This window comes from Mauremys mutica, chromosome 3 (assembly GCF_020497125.1).
Source record: "Mauremys mutica isolate MM-2020 ecotype Southern chromosome 3, ASM2049712v1, whole genome shotgun sequence".
NCBI classification, from domain to species: domain Eukaryota; kingdom Metazoa; phylum Chordata; order Testudines; family Geoemydidae; genus Mauremys; species Mauremys mutica.
In genome coordinates this window covers 7,540,971-7,560,479 of record NC_059074.1, presented here as the reverse complement: position 1 = coordinate 7,560,479, position 19,509 = coordinate 7,540,971, and the positions used below count along the sequence as shown (strand labels likewise).

General features: G+C 53.5%; 1 protein-coding gene across 6 annotated transcripts in view; it reads left to right on the top strand.

Moving 5' to 3' along the window:
* EFR3B (EFR3 homolog B) overlaps positions 1-19,509 on the top strand; it is a 150,924-nt gene that overhangs the window by 20,120 nt on the left and 111,295 nt on the right. For 3 of the 6 annotated variants that reach the window (XM_045011253.1, XM_045011244.1, XM_045011243.1), the window contains exon 1: positions 2,758-2,889. The exons of 2 other annotated variants lie outside the window; for them this stretch is intronic. In XM_045011253.1, coding sequence (XP_044867188.1) covers positions 2,850-2,889 — 40 coding nt within the window. In that variant the 5' untranslated portion in view covers positions 2,758-2,849. Of the gene's footprint in view, positions 1-2,757; positions 2,890-14,293; positions 14,341-19,509 lie in introns of those variants that run through there. One more of the 6 variants, XM_045011250.1, reaches the window with a different exon arrangement.

The window sequence follows — 19,509 nt, the reverse complement described above, 5'->3', positions numbered from 1 at the left end:
GAATGTAAAAATTGCTTGAGCCCTGGCACCTCTTTGCTTACAAGTTAAGCACTGTCCAGAAGCAATGATTGGGAACAGAGGGGGAATAACCCTGCACTGAAAGGCAGATGGGCTGGATAATCCCATGTGGCTTTTCTGTCTCTAGCGTCTATGAGCTCTAAATGCCGCAGGGTGGCAATGCAGATGGAAGAGGGGGCCTAGTTGGCTCCCGGGGTAGCTAATGGAGTGTGGAGCCTCCCACTTGTTAGACTGGCTCAGGCTGGTGATGAAGGTCAGAGTGCTGTTGGGTGGCCTGAGTTGAATGAGACTGAACTGCCTTCACTGCCTTTGAGGTGAGCCCTCCAGGTAGGGCTGAGGCCCACGGGCAGGGCAGGGCTGGCGGAGTCTTGCCCTCAGGTTGGCAACGTGTCCTGGATACACAGAGGACTCAGGTCCCTGAGGGGGAAACATTGGCTGAGAGCTCACACTCAGGAAATGCTGCAGATCTGGGGGAGAGGGAGCCGAAGGACGAGCTCCTGCCCTTGTAATGCTTCCCCGTCACCGGCCCGGTACCTGAGCGTGACCTTGAGACGCTGATCATGCTGCCCAGGAATTGCTTGCAAACAAAGTGACTCATTAAAGGGCGACGGTCACTGGGATTAGCCATTAAACCAGCCACGAGTCCTGGGAATTGGGCCCTGCCCAAGGCTCACTAGTTCCAGTGCTGCACTGTTCCTGCATTTTGATTTTATTTATTATTTCAGAGGGGAAAATCCCAGTGCGTGTGATTGGATGTGTAGGTGAGATCTGCTCCTGCTTTCCCAGCTGCCCAGACCCTCCTCCTGGCTCAGTATAGTAACTGCCCCACTCCCGCTCCTTCCCTTCTGCTCTCGTCCCTAGTCCGGAGTTATAGGAGCTCCCCTGATTCCCCACCTCCCCCTGCTCCTATCTCGGCCCCGCCCCAATTATTTTCTTCACACCTTGTATAGCAAACAGGCCCCTTCCACCTCTCTCCTTGTCTGCTGGTGGGAAGGAGTGAGAATCTCCGCTTTGTTCCGTGCCTGCAAGGATTTTTAGCTGGCTGTTTGGAGAGGAGACCCAGTTCTCACTTTGTCTCCGGCTTAAAGTTGACATGACAAGGAAAATGGAGCTTGTGCCCTTTTATTATTTGCTGCTTTTTGGTGGTCTGAAAAGAAACTCGGTAAAAATAACAAAATCTGGCTTGATTTGTTGTTTTGTTCTACTAGAAATCCAGGTTTCGCCTGCCCCGTGCGGGCTGGGGAGGAGTGGGGAGCTGGTGCAGTGGTGACACCACAAGAGTTCGAGAGTGAAAGTGGAGCTATTAGGAGAAGGGATTTTAGTCAGATGATTTCAGACTTTGGTTTTGCTAACACCTGTTTAGATTCATAGCGTCCCAGGCCAGACGGGACCACTGTGATCATCGAGTCTGACCCCGCCCCCCACCCCATAACAGGCCAGAGACCTTCCCTGAAATAATTCCTAGCGCTTTTAGACAGACATCCAATCTGGATCTGAACATTTCTAGTGACGGAGAATCCACCACAGCCCGTGGTAAATAGTTCCAGTGGTGACTTACCCTCACTGTTAAAAATGGACACCACCTTTCCACTCTGAATTTGTCTAGCTGCAGCTTCCAGGCATTGCATTGCGATGTGTCTTTGTCGGCTCGACTGAAGAGCCATTACCAAATATTTGTTCCTCATGTAGGTACTACTAGATGGGGATCAAGTCACCCCTTAGCCGCCTCTGACTCTAATGTCAAAGAGAACTCGCTAGGAAAGTGTGGGCACCTTTCCTTCCTCAGTTATCCTACAGGAGTGCATGGTGCACACGCAAACCCAGGGGGCTTAAACTGGCCATTCCTGATAGGTTAAAACTGCGCCCCCCACCATCCCTCTTCTCAGGCCTACTTTGTCCATCAGAAAGAAGCAATCAATAAATAAAAGGCCATGGGCCCAATTAGAAAAAAAAATCCTTTGCCTGGGGATTCGGAGGCACCCAACCTGCAGCCCTTTAAAAGAACTTGATTGCTAGAAAATGCCAAGCTGCCAAGCTCTGAGAATCCACGCCCCTTTACCATGGGCAGCGTGTATAAGAGGCCAGGGGAGGCTAAGACTTCCCCAAAACGGCCGGCCAAGGGCATTTACGGTGTCTCAGACCTTGGCCGGCTGCAGCCAGGTGTGCGGTGCTGACAAACGGGGGCTGTTCCGCTTGAGTGTTCCCAGCGGAATTTTAATGGCACCTTTAACCAATGAAACCTCCACCGGCTTCTCTCTGCCTGTGAGGAGGAAATGGAAGGCCAGCGTCTGGGGGAGGTTAGAAGAAGGATTTAGGGAGAGAAATGGAGAGGAGATGGGGAGGGGAAGGAGAAGCCACAGACAGTAGCTGGTAATTGTATACTGATGCCTTTCATAGTGCGAGGCAAGGCGAAATGAAAGGCTCTGGGGAGAGATCAAAAGAAAGTACAGAGAGAGAGAGAGAGAGAGCAAGTGAATGAGCCAGGGAGAGGGATGGATTCCTGACGAGCCAGAATTAGAGGGTTACAGAATCAGCTGAGAGGCAGCTGAAGAAATAAACAGTGGCTCTGGGAGGAAGGGAGCAAACAGACAGGCAGGAGGAGGGGGATAAAAGCCAGAATAACAGGAACCTTAAAGCCGAGAGCTGGGAAATTAGAGCAGCCAGCGGTGACAGTGTTTTTGCACAGGAGGCAAATTGTGTGGGGGGGAGGGGAGGGGGAGATTTGTGCGGGTGCAGGTTGCAGCGTGAGAGCCCTGGTCTCTGTGGAGCAGCCCCTTCTCCTGCAGCTCTCTGTCCCGGCTGAAGGAGCATCCCTGCACTGAAGTTGCCTGATGGATTGCAGAGCTGCTGCGGACCATCACGTTTGCAATGGTAATGTATTGTCTGGGCGCAGAGGAACACATGGGAGACAGGCTGGAAGACAGGAGAGGAAAGATGGGCTTGTGGCTCAGGCTTCAGCCTGGGAGATCTGGGTTCCGTGTCTGGCTCTGCTGCAGACTCCCTGTGTGATCCCAGACAAGTCATTTGGGGCACGTTTACACTTAAAAAGCTGTGCTGGTGCAGCTTTAGTGAAGACGCTACTATGCTGGTGGGAGAGCTTTTCCCATCCACATGGTCAATCCACCTCTGCCAGAGGCAGTAGCTGTGTCAATGGGAGACATTCTTCTGTCTGCAGTGGGGGTTAGGTTGGTGTAACTGCATCGCTCAGGGGGGTGGATTTTTCACATCCCTGGGCGACGTAGTTATTCTGATGTAAGTTTGTAGTGTAGACCTGGATACAGTCTCTCTGTGCCTCAGTTTCCCATCTCTAAAATGGGAACAATAATATCCCTTTGTCTTGTCTGTTTCGATTGTAAACTCTTCAGGGCAGGGGCATCTAGGATGGTGGGGTCCCGATCTCAGCAGAGGACTCTCGGCACCACGATCGTATAAATAATAAGAATGAAATGGCTGTGAATCCAACTTCCCTCTCCCTGCCTGGCTGAACCCCAGAAGGAACAAACAAGATTTTCCATTGTTTCATGTCGCCTTCCGCAGAACGGAGGGTAGGTTTATTAAATGCTCAGGGAAGGTCTGACCCCAGAGCACGTGAGAGTGGCTATCTCCAGAGAAACGAACGTGGGGTCTAATTTTAGTTTAGGTTTGGCAGGAGCAGCAGCTATGTCAGGAAGCCTGGCTTCCTCCATGTGGTGTCACAGGCTTGAGCGTCCCACGGACTAGGCTGTCTGTATGCTGTTTACAAGTGGTGGCCGAATACTAGAATGGGTGCAGGCCACTGGATCTAAGTCATCAGTGCGTCATGGCAAAGGCTACATGGAAGTCCCCATGATAGAGCCCTTTCAGATTCCCCTCCCCGATTTGTGTTTTAATGAGTGTCTCCTTACAGGTTTGAATGTGGTTTCAAACTCTTTCCAGGGTTGGGATTGGGGTACCACTCCGCAGTAGCAGAAATGGGTTTGTCTGATACTGCCCTCTGCTGGGGAGAATGTCCGAAGGGCTTGCGTGTTCGCATGGCAGAGCAGTCTCTGGAGTTCACCAGGCAGCGGCCTGGGGCTTTGAGCTGCAGGATGGGAGTTCAATCTCTGAGGCTTGTAAGTATCCATCAGGCTACCAGCTGTTCTCGTGTATTAGGAAGCATTATGTCTAAGAGCAGGAAGGTGATGAGACCCTGTCAATGCCAACAATGGAGAGGAATTATTCAGTGCGATCCATGATTTTATGGCAGACATTGACTCCCTACTGACAAGGAGGCAAGGTTCCACATGGCCCCAGAGCGGGCACTAGTCATTCTGATTGGCCTTATGTAGGATGCAGGGCTACACTCTGATCGGTCACACTCACTGAGGTGTGCGGAGTTCCTCGGCAGGTACGGTGGGAAGGCCTGAAACTGACCCGCTCCGCCTTCCTTTAAATGTAATGTCCTGTGGTGACAGGAGATGAAGCACAGGAAAGAAAAGCATCAGTTGATTGAGAAGAGCTGCACAGAGGGAGGGGTGTAATAGTGGAGCCTGGTGTGTGAGAATACATGGGTGCAGCAGCTGCATACGCAATACAAAGGAGCTGCAGACTTTAGGGCGCTAGGAGGACTGCAAAAGCGTGTGTGTGTGCGCGGGGGGGGGTGTCAAAAGACACCAAAATGGGCCAAATGTGGGTGGTGCCGAGACCCCACGCGCCAAGTCACAACACCACACACTCCCAGCCGCCCGCCCGCCTGTCATCGCAGCAGGGAAGGGGTTCTGCTATTATATCACCCAGCCCTGGTCAGGAGACAAGGACCCCTCAGAAGTGTGTGAAAGGAGCAATGGTTGTTTGGTGCCATTCCCCTTCTCCGGTGCCTGTGGAGGGAAATCAAAGGGAGCCCTAGAGGGATGGCACAAAACAAAGCGGCTATTGGCTTTCAATTTGATATGGCAGCTGAGAAAGTTAATGTGACTTCGGGCTTCATACATGGCTGTGTCCATATTAGGGTTTTATGGACCTGTAATTCAAAATGGGCGCAGTTCCACCTAGAGTGGCAGACCCTGTAGTGTAGCTAGGGCGTAAGGCTCACCATGGTAAAAACACCTGAGCCTTAACTACACTGGAATGTCTGCTATTGCTACGATAGGTGGAGCTGAACCTGCTGGGGGATCATAGTGGAGACCAGGCCATAGAGGCTGATGTTGTGGAGCAGGGACAAGATGATCCTTTCCTTTGTGGCCCTGGTGGGATTGCAGCTGGATCACTGCAGTCTGCTCTGGGCATTTCAGTAGAAGACAGATGGTGCTTTGTCGATTTCACACAAGAGAAACAGGGCTAGACCAGTGCTACTCAGACCTCAGTGGATCAGGAGTCAAATTAGTCATCAACACTACCCAAAAGAGCCACAGGAGGGTGAATTCATTGTGTCACTTACGAGAGTACTATATTCCCTAGCCTCTCTTTGCCAGAAGCTGGGAATGGGCAGCAGGGGATGGATCACTTGATGATTCCCTGTTCTGTTCATTCCCTCTGGGGCACCTAGCATTGGCCACTGTCAGAAGACAGGATACTGAGCTAGATGGACATTGGTCTCACCCAGTAGGGCCGTTCTTATATATTCATATTTAGACAGTATAGTAGGGGAAATATTTAGTTTATATATAAAATAATACTTGGTCAGTCATTTTGCTGTGAGAATTATATACACCCCGGTATATACCGGTATATAATTACTGTGTATATATAATTCTCACAGCAAAATGACTGACCAAGCATTATTATTCTATCAACTACAATTGGTTAATAACATAGTAAAAACATCCCGATTGTCTAATAACTCAGACTGGTTAATAATTAAATCACACCGTGTTTTACTATCATGTGCTACAAAGAGCCGCAGGAGGTGCATTAAAGAGCCACTTGCGGCTCCCGAGCCTCAGTCTGAGTATCACTGGGCTGGAGGGACAGATGGCTGGGGGAAGACTAAAAGAACCGGACAGTCTGGAGAAGTGATGGCCAAGTGGGGGAGAAGGGAGGAAGGATGATGACCAATTTACAAACTAACTGTTGAGAACAGTGTATGCTGTGTCGGGCCCAGGATATTAGAGAGACAAGGTAAGGGAGGTAATATCTTTTCCTGGACCATCTTCTGTTGGTGAGGGAGACACGCGTTCATGCCACACAAAGCTGCTTTCCAGATGTGTCCCTGTGTAACTGGCAGCATCCAAAGTGTTAAAGATGAGTTAAAAGTGTGATGGAACGCGGCTTTCTATGCTCATCAAAGAAAATGCTGCTTAAACAGCCTAGAAAGGGATGGCCCAGCACTTAATTTGCTGGAACCTCTTTTAATTCAAGAAATAGTTCTTTACGAATCCTGGCTGGGTGACAAAAAGGGCAAGATGTGCTGAAGTATCAGAAAAGAGCAGGCCCGTAAATCAGCGGGCAGTGGGTGCTGCTTTGCAAACAGCCTCCCCGCAGCACTTTTCATGCCATGTCTGTTGAAGATCAGAAATTCTGCCACTGCAAAGGGTTTGTATCCAGTGGCTCTGGATAGCTGATTGCTCCCTGGTCCAAGCGGTTTCATGAGCCGTGCACTGATGCAATGAGAATTTGACTTCTGAGACACCTCCCTGCCCTTCCCAACCAGCACTCTCTCAAAGTTGCATTGTAAACCCCAGCGGGGAGTATGCCCTCCCCAGCCAGCATCCACAGGCAGGAGTGAGGAGCCTGGCTCTGCCAAAGACCTGCTGTCTGGGGCATGTCACATTCCCCCCCTGTGGAATATTGATGCCTCCTTGGTAAATGCTGTGAGATCTACAGATAAGTGCTAGAAGAGCTATGGATTCTCATGACTAATCAGACCTATCCCTTATGTTTTCTGTGGTCTGCTGGCAGCCGGGATGCCCAGATTTTCACCAGCTGCACCTTGGCACTTGGTGATCAGCACATGAGACGGGCCTGATATTGCTAACCTGCCCTGACTCCATGAGCAGGGGGCATCACAGGGAGTGAGGTGTCATGGCTGGGGTATTCTGCTGCCCTGCAAAACCTTGTGGGGTTCTTGACGCATAGGCACAATTTAGGGCAGCCCTAAGGCTGGAAGCCACATCAGCCCTACGCTCGTGAATAAGCACGATGCAGAGCTCTGGCCCTGCAGTGGTGCAAGGATGAATCAGGCCCAAAGAAGGCTTTGAGCTGGCTCCTGAAATGAACGAGGACCCAGTGGGGTGACATGCTCCCTGTGAGTGGCAGGGCTGGTAGGACGTGGTTCACCTCTTCCTGTTTTCTGGGTGTCAGTTTCTCAGCTTCACGTTTGGAAGCACAGAGCGTTCCTGTTGGTGCTTCGCTGTGTCGTAGGCGCGAGGAACAAGCGGTCCGTGGGAGGGAGGGAGCTGAGTTGGGCATTGGGCAGTCTGCGTTCAGTGCTGCTGCGGGCAAAAGCCGAGATTTCCCTCCCCTGGCCAGGCCTTGGCTTCAGAGCGCTTCCAAAGGCAGATGGCTTTCGTGCTACCATTGGGCTTTCGTGTTGGCTCCAGAATCTGCCCCAGAGCCAGCTGTCTATGGGCCCGTTCCCAGTGGAGTGCAACGGGAGCTGCGCCATTAGAAGTGCAGCCAAGACTTTAGCTCAAAGTCCTTTCTCCCCATCCAGTAGCTGCAGCCCAGGAGGGAATTAAAGCTCCATATGGCGCTTCTCAAAACAGGCAGCAGGACGGAGGACGTGGCAGGATTAGGTCCGTGCTCTCTGGCTGAAGGCATTCGTCTGCCGTTTGTCACTCGACTTCTCAGCTTGGGAGGCTGGTTAGATCCCAGTTCAGGTGGCAGTGACATTCATCTCGGGCCAGGAGCCTGCAGCCTTTCCTTTCAGATGTGGATGGTGGGCCCCAAAGGGCTCGGTCTCCCATTACTGACCTGGCCTGGCTCCACTTAGCTGATTAGATCTGACCCAAATGCCATCTCAAGGGTGGTGCTTGCATTTGCCTCTCGGTCTATGAAGCCGATACCTCGGCGTAATACAATGTGAACTCAGTGGTTGCATAATGATTATTTAATATTTACATTAGCGAAGTGCCTCCCCTAGAGGTCTCAATCAGGATCACTGCGAATTGTGCCTGGGGCTGTGCAAACATATGAACACAGGGCCCCGGCCCCACAGAGCTTACCATCTCAGAAGACAATTGAGATATGAAGGGCGTGGGAAAGGAGCCAGATAATTTGCTACAACTCTTATATATCAAAAAAAATTCAAGTGCCCCCATCTGCTCCTTACGATAACTAGCATTTGGTGCATTGGGTGACAGAGCAGCAGCAGCCAGCCCCTACCTGTGCACACATTACATACGCCCTTGTCTGTCCTAGAACCTCCATCGCGCTTGCAGCCAAATCATCAGCCCTCCCCTGGTGCACCAACAGTGAGCGATGCCCCTGCGCTCAGTGGGTTACAAGGACTGGTTCTGTGGCAGCTGTGTGAGGAGTGTGTTCCTGTCTTTCCGTGGGTAGCGCTGGCGATGCTCATTGAGGGTAGGGAGACCTAGAGACCAAACCCCATCGTGTGCTCCACTAATTACCAGCCAAAGCCATTGATTCATGGCCCAGAGCCAAGATTCATTCGCTTTCCCTGTGTGGGACCTGGGCCCTTCTCTGGTAAGAGTGCTGCTGAGAACTCTGGCTTGCTGGCTCCGGATCGCCAATGCCTGCTCGGGTTTCACTTCGCCTGAGCACAGAGGGTAAATCAGTGCAGAGAACTATTATCAATGGTACGTCTGTGGGGCCTTTATTAGCTACGGCCAACTCAAGTCATCACGGGGAGTGAGCGTGGCCTAGTTGGGAGAGCAGTGGATGTGGGAGCCAGGATCTGCCAATACCTTGCTGGGCAAGTCAGGTGGCCTCTCTCTGCCTCAGTTTCCCCATCTTGCTTCTCTCAGAGTGGAGGCTTCATTGGATTTCTTCTGCACCAGAGGGAGGCCCAGTCAGGAACTCCAGACCCAAATGCCTCCCAGCTTTGGCGATCTGGATCCCAATTCCCCTTGCGTAACCGTTTGGGTCCATCTCTACTGAGTTCTCTCTCCATCCTCTTCCCCCTCCCCTACCTAGTCATCTTCAAGCATGCGCGGTCTAGGGACCTTATTTTCACTGGGCCATTGTGCTTCTTCCTGATCTGCCATGCGCAGGCTGAGTTTCTTCTGCTGACTCTCCGCACAAGGGAGACCTTCACTGTCTTACGGCTGCTCTCTTCTAGGCAGGGTGGCGGCACATTGAGGGGTTTGTGTGGGTCTTACCTTGTCTCTGGTGCTCTGTCCCTCTTCTATGTCTAGAGAATTTCCGTCATTTCCAGAATCTAGCCCTGTTTGTTGGGTTTGAAATACAGCAAACCTGTATCTGTCTTCATGTGTTAACTCCCCCTCCTCCCGCCTTGTGCTCCAGCCTCTCCTGTCACCTGAGCAGTGTTTTTTGGAAACCTGTGCCGCTCCCTCTCTGCCGAACATTTAAAAATAGCCACTGGTGATGCACAAAAGGGCACGGTATCTTCTGCTGTCCCTGCAGTTGCTGCAGCTCGCTAGCCAACCTGGTTCCCAGAGCTGGGCTGCTGCAGACGTCATCAGTGATGCTGCTGTGCAAGGCACAAAGATCTCTTGGCAGGATAAGCAGTTGAAGCTCTTGTTGATGCCGGTCTTTTGGGCTGGGAGGCAGAGGGAGGAATTCAGTTCTAGACAAAAACATGAGGGACAATGTAGGGGGGAAGGTGGGGATGTAATAATCAGTGTTTTCCAGACTGGAGAAAGGATTTTTCAAACGTTCACACGGGTTATTGCCAGCAATGGAGAGTAATGAGACTAATGCTGAGTACCAAGGCCTGGATTTGGAAAAGGACCTAGTTCCCTTTTAGATACCTAAGTAAATGGCAGGATTTTCAGACAGCCTCAGTGATAATCCCCTCTAGAAGAGAGTTGCCTCTCTGGATTTTTAGCCTGCTGTTGCTGAGGGGGGCAAATGGGAAGATGAGGGATGTGTGACTCTCTGGTCTAGCTCTTCTCAGCCAAGCTGCCACAGTGGGTCGTGGGTAGCTAGGTCTAACAGTCGGAGCCAGAGTCCGCAGTTTGCAGGAGAGGTATCAAGAGTCGGCTGAGTCAGGATACTGGGAGGTCAGAGCCAGGAGGCAAAGGGGAGATCAGAACCACAAGTCAGGAACCAGGGTCTGAGGCAGGAGGCAAACTGGAGGTCGGGAACCACAAGTCAGAGGCCAGGAGTCAAGCCGGGTTGGGACGCCAGGGAAACAGGTAGCAGGAAGCACAAGGCACGCTGTCCGGACCAGGGTGGAGCCCAGTTCAGACAACTTCCTGCTCCTGCTGCTGGCTTAAGTAGGGCTAGTGGGCCAATCAGCTGCTTTGGGACTCTGCCAATCGGACCTCAGGGGCGGAGCCTCGCATTGGGACCGGGCAGGGTCTTAGGTAAGCTGCTGCCAGCCACCAGGTAGGTGGAGGGTGGAAACATGGCTGCTGCCGTAAACATTGTGGGCCTGGGCTAAGACCCATACAGGTCATGACACAAGCTCCTCCTCTTCTCACCAAGACACCCTTTGCCACAGGCAGTGCAGAGCCTTGTATTAGCGGGGAACTACTGGCCTAGGCTGCATGGAGAGGGAGGGAGACGATATCATGAATGAAGAGGAAAGAGTTCTTCTCAGTTGCTTACACCACTGTGCCAGGCATTATTCTGCCTTACCGACTGCTGCTTGCTCAGTAATACCGAAGTTCAATGGCCATACCAGACCGAACGCCCCCCAGTCTCGTCCAATCTTGTCAGGTAATACTGAAGTTCCCAGCAGGGGGAGCTGCCTTCAGTGATGGAAAGATCTCTCCTACTAGCTGTCCTTTCAGTAAGCCTCTGATATGATTGCTGATAGGTGTACAGTGCCATGAACCTGATATTTTTAGAGATGCTGAGCACCCACAGCTCCTTGAAGACTTCACCTGGGGCTGGGGGAACTCAGTAACTCAGGTGTGTACAGGGCCTGATTTTCAATCTGCCTAGGTTCTTATATGGCCCCTACTATCCGAGCACCTCTCTGTCATTAATGGGTTTTATCCTCAGCACCTTGAGGAGATAGGGAAACATCATCCCCATATGGGGGAACTGAGGCACAGGGTAGATTAAGTGACTAACCTAAGGTCCCACAGGAAGTCTGTATCTGAGCAGTAGCTGAACCCAAGTGTCCTGTGTCCTAGACTGTCCATTAGATCATACTCCCTATGAATGCTAAGTATGAGTGTCCTTGACTTTAATATCCCAGGGCAGGAGTCCCAAGCCTTCTGGGAAAATGTGCCAGCTATGGTTTTGACTGTACCAACCCATGTCTGCCACTTCCTGTGTGTGAACTAACCTGTGATGGGAAGCTTGCGCTTGCTGGACTGTAATTTGGAGCAACCTCAGCTCTGTGCTACTTGCAGCTGACTGGGAGGTGAGCAGCAGCAATAGCACCCTGAGATCCAGCTTCACGTGGTGGTAAGGAGAGATCTTAAATGTATTGATTGGCGATTGGACAAGTGAATGCCTGTGAAAATGAGGTAGGATCAGAGTCTAAGTAATTTTTGACTAGTTCTTTCCCTATTTTAGACAAGTTAGATGTCTTCAAATCACCAGGGCCTGATGAAATACATCCTAGAATACTCAAGGAGCTGACTGAGGAGATAGCTGAGCCATTCACAATTATCTTTGAAAAGTCATGGAAGACGGGAGACATTCCAGAAGACTGGAAAAGAGCAAATATAATGCCCATCTATAAAAAAGGAAATAAGGACAACCCAGGGAATTACAGACCAGTCAGCTTAACTTCTGTACCCGGAAAGATAATGGAGCAAATAATTAAGAAATCAATCTGCAGAGACCTAGAAGATAATGAGGGGATCAGTAACAGTCAGCATGGATTTGTCAAGAACAAAACCCGATAGCTTTCTTTGACAGGGTAACAAGCCTTGTGGATAGGGGGGAAGAGGTAGACGTGGTGTATCTTGACTTTAGTAAGGCTTTTGATACTGTCTTGCTTGACCTTCTCATAAACAAACTAGGGAAATACAGCCTAGATGGAGCTACTATAAGGTGGGTGCATAACTGGTTGGAAAATCATTCCCAGCGAGTAGTTATCTGTGCTTCACAGTCATGCTGGAAGGGCATGATGAATGAGGTCCCGCAGGGATTAGTTCTGGGTCAGGTTCTGTTCAATATCTTCATCAATGATTTAGATAATGGCATAGAGAGTACACTTATAAAGTTTGTGGACAATACCAAGCCGGGAGGGGTTGCGAGTGCTTTGGAGGATAGGATTAAAATTCAAAATAGTCTGGACAAACTGGAGAAATGGTCTGAAGGAAATAGGATGAAATTCAATAAGGACAAATGCAAAGCCCTCCACTTAGGAAGGAACAATCAGTTGCACACATACAGAATGGGAAATGACTGCCTAGGTAGGAGTACTGTAGAAAGGGATCTGGGGTTCATAGTGGATCACGAGCTAAATAGGAGTCAACAGTGTAACACTGTTGCAAAAAAAGCAAACATCATTCTGGGATGTATTAGCAGGAGTGTTGTAAGCAAGACACAAGAAGTAATTCTTCCGCTCTACTCCATGCTGATTAGGCCTCAACTGGAGTATTGTGTCCAGTTCTGGGTGTCACATTTCAGGAAAGATGTGGACAAAATGGAGAAAGTCCAGAGAAGAGCAACAAAAAGGATTAAAGGTCTAGAAAACATGATCTATGAGGGAAGATTGAAAAAATTGGGTTTGTTTAGTCTGGAGAAGAGAAGACTGAGAGGGGACATAACAGTTTTCAAGTACATAAAAGGTGGTTACAAGGAGGAGGGAGAAAAATTGTTCTTCTTAATCTGAGGATAGGACAAGGAATGGTCTTAAATTGCAGCAAGAGTGGTTTAGGTTGGACATTAGGAAAAACTTTCTAACTGTCAGGGTGGTTAAGCTCTGGAATAAATTGCCTACGGAGGTTGTGGAATCTCCATCACTGGGGATTTTTAAGAGCAGATTGGACAAACACCTGTCAGGGATGGTCTAGATAATATTTAGTCCTGCCATGAGTGCGGGGGACTGGACTAGATGACCTCTCAAGGTCCCTTCCAGTTCTATGATTCTATGATAACACATACCACTTGTGTAGCAGATGGTGCCCAGGACGTGGGGAATAGCAGTGACCAGGCGAAGGGGATCCTGAGTAGGTGAAGGTCTGCTCAGCTGTTCTGGGGAAAGGCTACACCTGCACTGCGGGATGGAGCCGTCTCACATGGAAAAGGGGAATCCCGTCTATCTGTCTCTTTCCAGAACAGAACGTGGGGTGTGTGTCTGGCAGACCTGGGGATCAGTTGCTAAGCACTCAGAGGCTGTCACTGTCTGCTGGACAAATAACACTTTCTCCTGTTAAAGCCCCTCTGGCTCTGTGTCTTCTAGGGGTCACTGGTTTATGGTTTGGCATAGAAGTGAGAGATGGGAGTGGTGTCTTGTTTGTAGCAGAGTAAACACAAATCAGGACGTGAGGAGTGGTTGAGGGCCGCACAATTCACGGAGCTCTACAATGTGGCGCATGGGCGCCATCATTTAAATACAGGGCCAGGGCTGGTGCAGGTTCCAGTCCCAGTGGGTGCTTGCACCAAGAGGGTGCATTGCCAACTGGGACCTGCAGTCTCCGTCCCTCTGCTTGGAGGGACCACCATGGAAAAGCGCGTCACAAACATCAGTTGAATTGATCCTCTCAGCATTGGCGGCGTAGGCAGGATTATTGTGCCTATTTCAGAGATAGGGAACTGAGGCCCGTAGACACCTCAGGCCAGCTTCAGGCAGGGCTGGACTGTGGGACAGAACCCATCAGGCAGCAGACTAGTGACTTGCTCAAGGTCACGCAGGGATTGTGGGGGCAGAGCTGGAATTTGAACCCAGATCTCCTCGTGCCTTAACGGATCTTCCTTCCCGGCTGCGCGCACCTAGGAAGCAGTGCAGGACACGGGCTGTATTTGCTCCCAGGCAGGTGCAGCCCCGGGCTGGGCAAAGCTGGGAGAGCCGGGGGCTGTGTGTGCCGAGGGCCGGATGCTCCGGTGTGATGCGGGGGAGCCCAGCCGCAGGGCGGAAGGGATCGGGCCGGGGCCCCTCTCCCTTTGTGTGCGGGTGGGATGCTCCGTGGGCCAGCAGCCCCGGGCGGGGCGGCTCCGGAGTGACAGCTCCTCCCGGGGGCGGGGGCTGCTCTCCCCGCCGCTCCATTCATGCTTCCTCCGCCCCTCTCCTGCCCACTCGCCGGCGCGCCCGTGAATGAAAGGCAGCGCCGGCGGCGGCCGCTGCTGGAGCCGGGGGAGCCGGAGCCATGTACGGTGAGAGAGCCGGGCGGGCGGGCCCTGAGCCGGGGCGCGGCGGTGCCCCCACGCGGCTGGAGCCCAGGGGCCGGTCTCTCCGGAGGGAGGGAGCAGAGCTGCCCCGTGCGCCCCCGATGCGCTCCGAGCGCCGCGTTCCGGCGCCGCGGGCTGCCCGGTCCGGGCTGGGGCAGAGGGGATCGGGCCCCTGGCGTGGGCGCACAGGCGGTCCCGGGGGGCGAGGCTCAGCGCGGGACAAGGCTGCTCGGTTTGGCGGGGGGGTCCCCGCCGGCTTGATCGTTCGGCTCCGTCCCCAGCCACATTGCTGCAGCGTGCGCCGGCCCCTGGGCGGAAAGCCGCGGTGGGAGCCCGGCGCTGGCTGGGCATCAGCGCGTGGCTCTGCCCGGCCCGAGCCCTGGCTCACACCTGCCCCCCGCCGCGGCTGAGGGGGGAGGGAACCCGCCGGGAGCCCCCCCCCTCCGCTCCGGTTGCTGGCTTCGCTGCGCGCTCTCCTTGCGGGGGCTGCCGCGGCTGGGCGGCGCGTTGCGAAGTTCACGGGGAAAACTCCGGCGTCTGGGGGCGGGGGGGACCCGAAATCGCGGCGCAGATCGTGGGGCCGCTCCGGCTCGTGTAGACGCTTCTGGGGTGGCTGGGTTCCCTGCAGCGTGCGGGGCTGCTCGGCTTGGAACGGGCTATTAGGGAAAATGCCCTGGGACGTGTTAGCCCGCAGGGATAATCTCCTAAGGGAGGTAATATTGGGGGGTTGGCCCAGGGGAGCGGAGGAAGGACTTCTGCAGTCAGGTTCTGGTCCTGGGTGTGCGGCTGATTTTGTTTGGTGGCCGTGAGCCAGTTGCTTTGCCTCTCTGTGCCTGCGCCTTTCTGTCTAGGCGCTAGGTGGTTTCCCCACCTCCCAGGGATGTTTTTGTCCATAAAGAATCCTTGTCTGAGCTCTTTGGATGAAACCTGCTGAGAAGGGCCTGGTGGCATCCTTGTGACCCTAGATTCTGGCCCCTGACCCTGGCCATTTGCTGAGGACGGAGGCGCTAATGCAGGTAGCATGTGCCTGGCTTGGCAAGGCACCCTCGCTCCCTGCTTTCTTGGTTATGGCGCAGTGACAGGAAGGGGTCTGCTGTCGGTGCCCACCCGACTGGGGCAGGATTCCAGCTACGTCTCGCTACGGGCCTGCTTGGTTCCTTGGAGAAACTGCACCCGTGGGTGGAAACAGACTGGTTGAAGCTGCTTGTTATTTTGCATTTCTAGATCCTCAGCTCTGCACCGGCCCCGGGATGCCCTGAAGCTCTGAGTCCTCCAAGAGCATCAGCCGGTCATGCAGGTCTCCCGCCCCCACGAGTGGCTGTTGGAGGGGCTGGGGTCTTAGTCTGATGTTGGGCTATTCCCTCCCCACCTCCTCCCTGGGCCTGGGCACTGGATCCAGATTGGGATCTGAACTCTGCAGCTTCGCTGCAAACTTATTTCCCCAGGAGCTTGTAAGGGGACGCTTAATTCTAGACTGGAGACCAGCCATCCCTATGACCGGGAGCAGGGTGCTCCTGACCTCACTGGAATCCAGGAGCTGCACGTTCCCAGCACCTCTAAAAAAACAGACCAAAAGTTTTAATTACAGGTATCAGGAGCCGTAGGGTCACAGAGATTGAGGGTCTCCAAAAAGTCTCCGCTGACTCCACTGTGTAAAATACCATGTGGGACTGACCCCCCTCCAGCTTGGGGATGGGGGAGCGCCCAGTTGGCACTGCCATTTCATCTCTCTCATCTTAAAGGCCCAGGCGTCCATGCTTGCTTGCCAAGCTTCCTTCTCCCATCCTATGACCCATGCCTCTGAGGTGGCACCATTAGCCAAGGCAGTGGCGCCGCCTGCCATCTCGGCTCTTCAGTTCTGGAGAAAGCATTTGGCTCTTACCAGACGCAGCATGCCCTACGGTTCCTGCTGGGCTAATGCATTGTGCCCCTCCCAAAGCACCTGCTCCAGACTTCTCAGTGAGCTCTCCCTCCCCTCCCCCCCCCCCCCCAAGCAAGGACTGGTGGGAAAATTGCAAAGCACTGCAGGACACACAAGGAAATTCTTCCGCACAATTCCCCAGATGTCACCACTTGAACTCCAGCCTGGAACAGCACTGGAAACCAATTTCCCAGCTGTTGCATGTCCCTGTTGGCTGGAAGCGATCCAGGCCTGTAAATCTGTAAAGTGCTGTGGGATCCTTCTGGATGAAAGTTGCCTTAGAAATGCAAGGGATTATTGGTGTCTTTTTAATCTTTGTACTGTCTCTTGGGCTCTATCAAGGATTAGATATTTAACTTGGGGTGATTTTTTTTTCTTTGTTCATGCACAGGACTAAGCTTTTACCACAGTCGGGGCTGGCAGGGAATTGTCCCCCAGTGACCTTGGCAGTTTCCCCTCACTCTTTTCTGCAGTGCTGAGCAGAGATGTCAGTAAGGATCAGGTGGGCATTCTCGGCCTGCTGATGTGCGGGCAGAAGTGACTGTCCTGGCTCCAGTGATCTTGAAGTGTTGAGACACCAGGCATGACTAGAGCTGAGTCACTCCTGGCAGTGTTCACTAGTCCTCTTCCTTCTGCTCTGACACCAAGATGCTGTGCTTACCCTCCTCTGTTTGACTCTGTCCTCCCCGGTTGCTCCTCACACGTCTGTCCCCTCCGCGCTGCGGGATGGGATGCAGGTTGCAAATGCTTGAGGCAGTGGGCATGGCCGTTTGGATGCTCTGTATTCAGCAGCCTGGTCTCATGGCCTTTTATAGCCGGCTGTAGATCCTGGCTGCGCATGGTCAGCGAGCAGCACAGATTCAGGAAGCCAGTCGAACGCAAACCAGCCTGCAGCCCAAGACTTCACCCGCAACGGGCATTCTCACCCCAGCAATGGCTGCCAGGACTTGCTCTTCCAGGGTAGCAGTTCCCAGTGTTATTGGTGCTTTCTGCCCTAGGCTCTTTCTCCTTTGAATCCTGGTGCCAGCCCTCGGTGCACCAGCACTGTCTCCCGCTGTGTGAGCTGTCACCTGCAGTGTGGCGTAGGTTGATGCCAGTGCCGCGGGACTGGGTTTTGGGGAAGTATCACCCTGTGACGTGTTAGATAATATGTAATAGGGGTTCCCAGGCACTGGGTGGTAGAACTGAAGTCTTCGGGTGCGTCTGCACTCCAGTAAAAGAACCCCATGGCACCAAGTCTCAAAGCCTTGGTTTGGACTCACGGGACTTGGGCTGTGGGGCTAAACGTTGCAGTGTGGACATTCAGGGCCAAGCTGGAGCCCGGGCTCTGGCGCCCACCCCACCTCGCTGGTTTCAGCTGTGGCCGGGCTGTGGGTCTTTTACAGCAGTGTAATGCGCCGTTAGTCTGACAAACCGGAGCCGCTGGAACCTCTGCTGCAGAGAACGGCGTAGCTCTGACCCCCTGGTTCCCTTCAGCAGCCTGTGGAACGTGTCTCCACTTCCTCTTCCCTCCCGCCAAGTGACAGGCCACACAGCGAGCTGAGGAAATCCGTGAGAGTCCAAGGACGGCAAAGGAAATGGCAGAGCTGTTTTTCCTAACAGTGTTACCACAACAGCACCATAGGAACCGCACCAAAGCGCTGTGTCCTCGGTGCCTCTCGGCTAGTGAAATCTGCTTGGCTGTGGCCTGACCTCCCAAGCGAAGCAGCATAGGCCCCATCACTGGAGACATTTAACGCTCAGGCCTGATCTACACCTAAAGCTTAGGTTGAGCTGGTTATTACGTCGCCCTGTGCGCTGTAGTTAGGTCGAGCTGACTTGCGCTGTAGCAGCAGCTAGGTTGACAGAAGAATTCTTCCCTCAGTCTTGCTACCGCCTCTCAGGGCCGTCCTTGGGCATATGCAGCTGCATAGGGCACCGTGAAATTGGGGGCACCAAATTGCCCCAAATTCCATGGTGCCCTAGGCAGCTACATGCTGCATATATGGCAGCACCAGCCCTGGCGACCAGCCCTATCCCTTGGCCAGCCCCCCTGCGCTTACTCCAAGGGGCAGGGCTGTCCCTAGGTGGGTGTGGAGCCCCGGACAACACCCTCCGCCCCACCTCTTACCCTTCCCCCTGCTCCGCCACCAGCCTGCCCCAGTTCCACCTCTTCCCCGCACTCACTGGTAGCGGCAGGAAGTGGAGCAACGTGGCCTCAGCCCGCTCTACTCCGCCAGCTCCCAGCCGCGGCGCTCTGCTTCCTGCCACAGGTGGCGGGAAACGGAGCGACGACGCCCCAGCCCGCTCCACTGCCCTGGCCCCGGCCTCAGCCATGTCGCTCGGGTTGGGGAAAGGACGCCCCCCACTCCCACTGGCAGCAGGAAGCGGAGCGCAGCTGGGAGGTGGCTGAGTGGAGTGGGCTGGGGCTGGGCTGCTCCACTTCCCACTGCTGCCGGCAAGGGGCAGGGGGGATCCCTTTCCCCAAGCCCCCTCCCCTGAGCAACACGGCTGGGACTGGGGCGAGGGAAGCGGAGCGGGCTGCTCCCGGCCCCCCGCCAATCCCCTGGGCCACACTGGGTCTGTGGGGCCCCAGTTTGGGGCCCCATAGCTACTGCCTCCCAGACCTTGGGAGGGGAGGCCTAGGGGGGGGCTACATAGGGCACCCAAATGGCTAGGGGTGGCCCTGCCGCCTCTCAAGGAGATTGATTGACTATAGTAGTGGAAAACCCCCTTCCGTCACTGTGGGAAGTGTCCACGCTGCAGCGGCGTAGCTGCAGCAATGCAGATATACCCCGAGAGGGCTAAAGCGGAAGGAAATGGCTTGTTTCAGTTGTGGCTATAGGGCTGCACCAGCAATCAGTGTGGTGTCACTGACTGCACCATCTCAGGTTCTGGCCCAAAGGTCTTTCTCCTATTGCATTGACAGTGAGGTCAACTCCTCTTTTGGAGGAGGCAGAATGGTCTTTGGTCTTTGGTTAAGGTGCAGGACTGGGCGTCAGAAGTTGTGGATTTTATTTCTGTCCCTGTGAGGGTCTGCGTGCCACACATTTCCTGTGTGCCTTGTCACTTACCTTGCCCCGTTTCCCACCCCTCCCCTTCCTACCCCCTCCCCCGGCTCAAATGGAGAGAAGGATAATTACTGCCATGCAGGGAGGATGTGAGGCTTAATTCATCAATACTTGTAACATGGAGAGATGGAAAATGCTATCGAAGCGCAGTGAAGGGTTGTTGGGAGAACAGCTCTGGTGTGA